Below are 9,211 nucleotides of genomic sequence, written 5' to 3'. Positions count from 1 at the left end.
CCTGATTTCACTGCACTTTGTGGACTTCAGCTAGGTTATGTTGCAATCCGCCACTGAGTGCACGACAAGAATGGGTCAGGGTCTCGTCTCTGGCTTCCCGCCCTCATGTAGGTATAAATAGAGGACTGGCAGGGAAATGGAACTAATTTTAACGCGGTGCAAGCAAAGGTAACTACAGTTCGTCAAAGTCTAGCGCCAGGAAAGTTACATTGCAATCATGTTTCGCATTGCCCACTGTCTGAGATATAGTTGACATACATGAGATTTCGGATTTTATTTTATTGCCATCTTCAGGTGATTATCATCGTACTGACATGTTTAATTCCTACTATGTTTTTATATCATGGCAACGATCGGTATCAAACTCTGAATCATTTAAAACAAAGTGTTTATGTAAATTATAACTTAAACTAAACGTCGCGTTTAGTGATTAACATCCCAGCTTTGTATTCGGGAAATCTGGTGTTCGATTGTCAACCAGAGAACCGATTTTAATGGCTAAGATGTTTCGTGGTTTTCCTCAGTTCCTTTGTGACAATCGGAATAGTGAGCAGGCCAGACCATTTTTTTAATTTAATCATTTGCATTCTTCCATTAAACCGTGTTTTTTATTCAGGAGAGCGGGTAACTTTAGATAAAGTAAAATCCAAGTTGACAAAGCGAGAAATAACTTAATTTCGGATTTTTGAAGTGAAATAAGGCGTGTTTTGCTGCCAGTTCGATTGAAATTTTCAGAAGGAAGAGTGATAATATTAAGCGTGTAAAAAGAATTCCGTAATCAGTGTGCCGACCGTGAAATTTGGTCAGCGAGTATCAGTGTGGACCGCGCTGAGAGGCTGACACGCCATTCCGAAACTCGGCCCACTCAGCACGTGAATTGAGGACTGGAAACGTAATGTATATTTATTTAGCTATTTCCTCATGTGTTTTCATCGATAATGTCTATAATTGGCATTATATAGTGTTGGTTGATACAATGATTAGTGAACCAAAAATTGGCCGGAATTTTCCTGGAGGGGCAGAGGATTACCAGGAAAGTCAGTACATTTCCCTTTAGTCGTCCTATGAAAATTTTATAGTGCCCGGATTCAATCTGTAATTGCCAATCCGAAACAAATTTCCTGTATTAAAGAGGGAAGACGTGTAGTTGAAAGATCCCAGTGTAAGAGACCGTTCAGTCACTGGGATCTTGCAGAAGCAGACTGTGAAAAGACAAACTGGATCTGCCTTCTTCAGGATGGGACTGTTTGGAAGGTTTTCGATGTTGTGGCGATGAGGTTCAAGTCCGCATGAAATTGTTTGACCATCAGCTGATTGTAAGATAAAATTACGAAGTTTATAATTTTGTTATTTCGATAGCCATTCAGTTGCTTCCCATTTCATTAGTTAATGTAGATAGTCAATTGAAAGTTTAGTTGCTGTAATTAAGTACAATGAATGCAGTCTGCCGAAAGATTATGTACGTCTAAATTGTTTTCTTTTAAATATTACAGGAATTAACAACATCCTTTCTGCATATAACTCAAAAATCATGTTTTGAAATGCTGTTTTGTTGAGTTTCGTTTCTATGAAATCGAAATGTCAGTACCCATCACTGTTATGGGGTAAGAGAATTTCGTTTTCGGTGACGGTGTATGTTTAAGCAGAATCTGAGATGTGTACTCCACCATTGATTCACCAGAGTTACATATATCCATATTACAGATATAAATATGTCGAATTTTGCTAATATCCGTATCAATATGTTATTGAAAACCATTACATATTATTTTATAACTACTTGCCGTCTTTACCAAACATGGCGGTGGTGCGAAATACTACGTTCGTTATTCATTATAGGTTCTTGAGATTGATCTTTAAAAAATATGAAAAGTTTACTAGAACCATTTTCATAAGTTGATATAATTGCGTCATATTGTGAATTAAAATTTAATTATTCGTGTTTTTTCCGTTTTTTCTTCTATACTCGTTCTTTCAAGTTCAGTAATATTTAAAAATATTTTAAATTATTTATGTTACAGGCCAATATTGAACCACTATCACTTCAAAATATACCCTCATTCCAATGAATTTGACAGTAAACATCATCAGAAGTTACACAACAACAGTAATTAAGTTTTAGTTTATAAGATTATAATTTTTAACTTTTAACTTTACACCTGAAGATGGTTCAATGTAACCGAAACATGTAGTTAAAAGATGTACCAAATATGTAAATGATATTTTAATATCTTATGTATAAATTTTATTTATATACAATTGTTATTAGACGGAAAAAACACGAATAATTAGAACCATTTTGTTATGAAAACGGAAAATAACATGTCGAATTTTCGGTATTAATGACAGACGACCCACATAAAGTGGAAACATCTTAGGAACAAGATGACGTAACCAATTAGTAACATATGACATGTGAAATATGCATGGTAACATGTTCAACACTCACCTGCTAATAGGTAATAGGAAATAGGAATGCATCTGCCTTGGCCTATTTCAAGTTAAAACCCCAGAATGCGCGTGGATGTGGTAAGGAAAACCACGTAACATCTGAGTTAAAAGAGCGGGTGCTCCTGGTTGAGAATCGAAGGTGGTATGTCTAGGAAACCAGAGTCGGCGATTAAATTAATCTGCGAAAGTGCAAAATGTTAATTGGCCTCATTCTGGCGCTCACGAATAAGAACTGTTAAAACAAGAGGAATTGAGTCCCTCATTTCAAACAAAGACTTTTGTATAATTGTAAAAACGAACGGTTTTGCGCATTTGAATAAAATTCAATGTAAAATTGTGCAGGATATACCTAAGTACAAAAATTTGTATTCAGTTTGGTTGTTTCGTTACACTAATTCATATCCCATTTTGATTGTTAAAATTGAATGTTTTATCAAAATTCGGTCACATATTCTATCGGTAATTTTACAACTAACAACGTCTTTGTCTCCTCGGCTGTAACGTCATCCGAGCGGGCAAGATTAACGTAATAATATTTACATTCAGCCATTTTAAAATATGTTATTTTTGTTGCACCAAGTATATATCATAATTTGAATAAATTTGGGATGGAAATAGAAAAGTATACGAATTTAAAGGTCGAATAGCGAATTTCTCCAAATATTTTCACACAGGTCCTACTAGGGGGTGTGGGGAGTAAGTATAAATGAGAATCAGCCAGTCAGCCGATAAGTGTTCTCCCGAACACAGACACATGTGTACGTAGAAAATTGAATGTCACAGGGGGTGGCAGTGGCTGGAGCTGCGCGCTGACGCAGGAGAAGACCAAGGGGTGGGGTGAAAGGGTAGTTGCTGGTCGTTGAGTTGAAGCCAAGCAGAGAGAGAGGCAGAAGGTTGGCAGGCCGCCCGGTTGACTTTGACCACGTGCAGACGTGTCTAGCAGGCCTCATCGCCGCATCCACCACGTCCAGTCGTGCTCTGTTGTGCGGGGTGACAAGTGATGACCGCTTTATTAAATTTATACCAGCAAATTGTTTCAGTTTTAGTATGAGTTAGAAGAAACGTTTATATCAGTGAAATTTATATTTTTGAATACGTGTGCTTGAACTAAAATATGAGTTTTAATGAAATTGGAATTTGATTTATTAAATGAGACCCTCGTTATTTTAGAGATGTTTTTAAATGTTCCCAAACGATATAATCGAGACGGCATGTAAAGAATACACGTGTTTTGCAATGACTACAATTAAAATTTCAATGGGAAGTTTCTGTTGAGATACATATTCCGGTAATTATTTTTATTTGTAATGACACTCCTGTAAGGATATTGTAAATTGGCTATTATTTAATACTAAATGCGGGACCTGCAGTACTTTGTAAGGCTCATTTAACTACGACCCACAGTACCGACTGATATTTTTGAGTGATAAATTTATGCATGCCGTGGATAGCTGAGTCAGAAATGTTCATATACGGAAATTGCATTATAAAATTTAGATTAAATTTCATCGTAAAATTACTTAACTATACCTATTTTAGTATAAATTTAGTTAAATTCAGTTTGAGTCTGTCATTATAGGTCCTATCATGTATATAATTTTCAGTTAAATTTTCTGAAAAGCCTTACCCGAAAGTTGTAACAAAGTTAAAATTGGTAAAATTCTGTTTCTCCCTTTATTCTGTTTTCCTAAGGAACTACTTCAAATAACGATCAAAGTAACGTTTTAATCTCTCTAATGTGGAAAATTGTTTCAGTTAAATTGTCTCTGATAGTGAAATAGCTTGTATCACGAGAACATAAGACGAGGACGCCCTTGTTTAGCGAACTAAACTTTGTTTCAAAAGTCACAGTAGCATATAATTTATCATATTCCAGTTTCATATGGTTTAAAATCTAGTGAAGTAATTATTCCAGAAACTCTTTTTTCAGAATAAGGAACAAGGTATTCGATCGCGCTCAAACATTTTAATGTAGTTTTGTAACTAGCCATGAACATTGTGCAGTGACCCTGTCGCCAAGCTTTCGTATCGTGCTTATCACTTCTTCAAGTCTGCAGTGCTCAGCTGGCCTGCTAGTTATATACTGCTTTCATACACAGACCATAAGGACTCTGCTGAATATGGTGAAGAATCCGCTTATTTACACGATCACTTCAATGCCAAATCATTTATGAAACTTTGAATAAAATGCAATCCTATCCCTCAAGTATGATATTTATGTATGACCGTGTTTTAAAATAGTTTTATCTATACGTGTTAGTTCTTGTCTGTATTTGGGGGAGGTCAGAACAATCTCAGTTGGTGCCAGAGTGCCAGAGGATGTCTATAGAAATGTCCAGGAAGACTTTCTTCGTGAGTGTCGGTGCTGGTCTTGCAGTTTTGAGACTGCTGCTAGCGTGCAGGGTTCTGCTGTGGTTTGGGTTGGCTGCCCCTCTGACCATCCCCACGGTTGCCATGTCAACTTTTTCGGGACCTAACGCGACAGAGTGGCAACTTCACCGCACAATGAGATTCACCGCTGAAGAACTCCTCAACACGCGGTTTGCCAGTCACATCTCCGACGATATTGACCTGGACCCGTGCAAAGGAGGTAAGTTATCCGGTGTGTTTAGGATTCCAAAGGTTGAAGATTTAATTTGCTGTTACAGTTTATATGCACCGAAATAATCAAAATAACCATCCTGTTTACTAACATTCTAGAGTACATATGTACTAAGTATTATTTAATACACCCACATAATTAATGTTAAATACGTTTGTAGACTATGAACGTGGTTCTACGGGCAGAATAAATAATGCTTGTAGTTTGGTGCTTTGAACATATCTGTCGCCACAAAAACTTTGGGCTCTTATGATTAATAGAGCTAGTGTTCAATATAACGCAGAAAATTCACAGGAACGCCATTATGGTTATTGTTTATAGTTAAAAATTCCCATTTGTGACGATAAGATCTATTTTGCCTAAAATCTGCACCATCAATATGTGTATTCTTAATACTTAATTGAAACAAGGGACAGGTAAAAGCCAAGAGGTTCAGAAGAATGGACTCTGACTCTTGGGAACCCTAAAATTGCTTCCCTTTGGACTTTGTAACGTGATGTTTAGAACGCTGGATCGCTGTCGGTTTCCCCCACTTAAAGTTGTTTATTTGTTGGTAGAACACGACCTATTGTCTATTTTATGTGTGTATGATGCGACGGAAAAGTTTTATACAGGCATAACGTTAAACACGTTAATCGGCTATGTGAAGTGTGTTTGGTCTTGCAATTTGTTGTACTGTTCTCAGGCTATACATAGCATTTTCGACGAATCCTTATAGATGTTATAAACAGTTTCTAATGAAACATTTCCTTATGCCTATAATGACTTTTGTTGTTGTTGTTGTTCCTGTAAGTGATACCAATGAAAGAAGATCTTCCAATTAATATATTTAGTCCCTTATTGAAACATTCAGGATAGCCAGAGCCCAGTCTGCAATTATAACAGCGTTTTTTTATTTTTAAACATGGCGGTGTATTAAATCTGGTAAGATTTCAGGTTCTCACGACTGTAGGTATGAAGATAATTTCTGGGGTTATGTGCCGTATAGTTTGTTAGAAGTTTGTCCACTTCTCAGATATGCTTGGGCGATTAGTGCCCTGATGATGGAGGCAGCAGGGACCTCTGTAACGTCGGTTAGCCTCTGCCAGATGACAAGGCGCTTCATCCTAGAAAACAGTAATTTTCACGATTAGCATTATCATTTATCCACAGAGAAAGGGAATCCTTATATGAGCTACAATAATTTCTTCAATTCAATTTCCAATGCTCTTGGACAACGAATACCGACCAGAATGGTCAGTGATGTTAATCGAGTTACCTCGTGCGCAACGTGGAAAGGAAGAAAGACCTTTCGCAGGAAAACTTTGTGTGCTGAATGCGTAACACTCAGTTTGGGACGTCGAGTCAGAGCCGTGAGTTCCGACCCAATTTGCAGCATTTCGCGCAAAAACAAGGTACAGGAGTGAACGCAAATGAAATATCGCATTCCTGTTTGATGGACCTTTTTTTTTTCATCTCGCTGCATGTAATTTCCTGAATTATCAACGGCAGCTGTGGAAGCAAACTTCAAGATTGGGGGGCGGGGGGGTGATCATCACGAGGGGTTTGACGGCCCCACTACTAGGCGGCCCAGACACTCCATACTTCAGTTGCGAAGAAGCTCAGTCGGTATTTCAGCTCTCTGCTATATTTTCCGTAATGTTTTTTCTAAAGCTATGTGCCGACGAAATTTACTTTAAAAATGTTTGTACAAGTATTACAAATGCAGGCCGGGTTACCGTAGAAGTAATTTAACTTTGGGATTTTTGTTCGGGGCACGGATGTTCTCTATTAGCCTCGTTAACGAGACTCTTATTGTTTTGCGTCAATGAACTTCTAGAGCTTATTTCTACCACAAGATTAAAACATAAGAAGATAAAACGAACATAAATGAATTAATTTGGTAGTATTTGACGTTTCACAGCGGTGTAGTACGAAGATGGCTGTCTTCTGGGTTTGTAGTCTGCTACAAGTTTACCAAACTACAACCGAGAAGACAGCCATCTTCAGGAATAGACTCATATGTGGCTGATATAATTGAAAAGTGGAGATAATGCAAGAGTGATCCTTTCCAGTTCACGTTATCGCACACAATAATAATAATTTCTCAGCGAGCTAATGGTTTCTTCTGCTTCGTGATGTCAAAGCAACGTTATTTATGCACATTTCGGGTTATCTCTTGCCCAAATAGCGAACAGATTTACTGTAACTGTGTACCCACCCGGCATCCGTGCGACAGGCTGACACGCACACACGTCGCGTTCATTAACGCCAGGGCATGTGCTGTGTGTCCTTTCACTGAGCTAATCCGTACAGAACCAGATGTACGACACTTCCCTGTGGGGATCGCAAACAGGGCTACTCAATTTAACAGGCCATGGGTCTTCAGCACTGAATGTCGAAGATTGTTGTTCTAGAAACTTACGTTTTAATTTGAACCAAGTCTATATAGACTTTCGTCAACTGACAAATATTATCAGCCAAGGAACTGTATTCGTCATATAAGAGGAAAAAATGACAGGCTGTGGAAAAATTACCAATTAGAAGTTTTATAATTGTTGATATTATAATAATGTTATTGAGGCGAGTAAATGAAGCAAGTCGCACATATTTTTGTGACCTTGGTACAAAGTTTGATGCTCTGTTGGCTCAACAATAGAACAGCACGTGCTAATTTCACTGGCTTCATTTCAACGATGTTGTCTCAGTCATTTGTCTCAGCGGGAGGGCTGGGATATTTGTGGCTGCAAATTAGGAATTCCCCACAGCAGTGCTTCAGAGACACGGGGACAAATTGTCTGAGGTTTTCTGCTCTCTGAAGGCGAGGATCATGAGTTTGTATATCGTATTGTTGCTTGTTGGATAATCGATTATTTGCTTATTTCAATCTTATAAGATATTAGAAACACCTGACTGATTTTAAGCTTTCATGATGACGCACTGTTAATGCTGATTCGGATTTTGGGTGCTGGTACCATGTGGGAGTGGTGAAAACACTTTAACGTAGAATTGACGTTAACGAGGAAAGATCTGATCTTTCGTATAGATAAGGAGTCTGGGTAATAACAAAAAAAATGCAGAAAAATATTGAAGCTAATAAAATTTGCTTATTTCTGAGACCAAACGGCGGAAATAATGCAGGTTAATTATATTTCAGATATAAGTTACATAAATAAATAATGAACATGTTTAAAAGGTAGAATAAAACCATAACAAGTAAGATTTTTTAAAGTTAAATTTACGTCTTATCATGTTGAGCCAAGTTTGTATTGCCTGTAGGCAAAACTGATATGGAGCAGCTGAATGTACGGGACGGAATATCTTTCAAGCTAGCCTGTGACTATCTCAAGTCATAACGCTCACCATTCCATTCAGTTTGAAGGAAATTCCACTACAAATACTTCTGTTAGCCTAGTTTTAGCTTTAATATAGCGTTTGAGCTAATTTTTGCGGGTAGGCAGTTCATGTGCTTTCATCATTATTCGCAGATGAAAATCGGGATATGAACCAAAGCAAGCCACGAGTAGGCCTACTTCATTGCCAACATATTTTCAGCTCATCGTACTGGAAAAAAAAATTCGCCTGAACTTTTCTACTGGACTCAACTTCGCTAAATAATGTTTAGACCAAATAGACAATATAACTTAAGCATTTCTAAAAGTATGAATCGCCCAAAAACGACAGAGGATTTGTAACCACTTATTGATAAAAGCTATTAATAGAACTAAATCACGATTTTCTTTTTTGATGAACCTGTATTTTACTTGTTTCAGGAAATGTCTGACTGAAAATGGAGTAAATATAATTTAAACGTTTCTTGGAAATAAAATATTGCAAGTTAATTAGCAATTTGCTGACCGCGTTTCCTCATTTTTTATGGCTAACATTTGTTAATTGCACTGCAGATGTAACGAATTCATCGCACTCAGTAGTTTCTGCGAATTTACACATTACATCATACGTTTCGTGTGCATGCCCGCGACCGCGCGTGTGTCTAGGTCCAATAACTGTGATATGGTAGCCCCGAAGTTCGGATTTTACAGCAAAACCTTTACCCCACCTGTTTCAACTCGGTTCATGTACGAGTATTTACGTACAAACATTTCTATTTAAAACCGTAATAAATACAAAATCGATTGTCCTGATACTGGAGAGAGTAAACGCCTCTGAAACGTCGGC

At 37.5% G+C, this 9,211-nt stretch overlaps 1 protein-coding gene and 1 long non-coding RNA gene across 2 annotated transcripts in view; one reads left to right on the top strand and one right to left on the bottom strand.

The window, feature by feature from the left end:
• Positions 1-3,351: 3,351 nt before the first annotated feature.
• Positions 3,352-9,211, top strand: part of tok (tolloid-like protein 1 tolkin) — a 39,591-nt gene continuing 33,731 nt past the window's right edge. Inside the window, exons 1-2 of the mRNA XM_087355273.1 lie at positions 3,352-3,739; positions 4,382-5,041. Of these exons, the coding sequence (XP_087211399.1) occupies positions 4,771-5,041 (271 nt within the window). The 5' untranslated portion in view covers positions 3,352-3,739; positions 4,382-4,770. The remainder of the gene's footprint in view (positions 3,740-4,381; positions 5,042-9,211) is intronic.
• Positions 5,861-9,211, bottom strand: part of LOC110838029 (uncharacterized) — a 38,459-nt gene continuing 35,108 nt past the window's right edge. Inside the window, exon 5 of the long non-coding RNA XR_002545938.2 lies at positions 5,861-6,159. This is a non-coding gene — a long non-coding RNA (uncharacterized LOC110838029). The remainder of the gene's footprint in view (positions 6,160-9,211) is intronic.

Source organism: Zootermopsis nevadensis, unplaced genomic scaffold (genome assembly GCF_977971745.1).
Source record: "Zootermopsis nevadensis isolate Lab colony 2312 unplaced genomic scaffold, Znev_1.0 Znev_ptg000024l, whole genome shotgun sequence".
Classification (NCBI taxonomy): domain Eukaryota; kingdom Metazoa; phylum Arthropoda; class Insecta; order Blattodea; family Termopsidae; genus Zootermopsis; species Zootermopsis nevadensis.
This window is presented reverse-complemented; position numbering and strand designations above follow the sequence as displayed.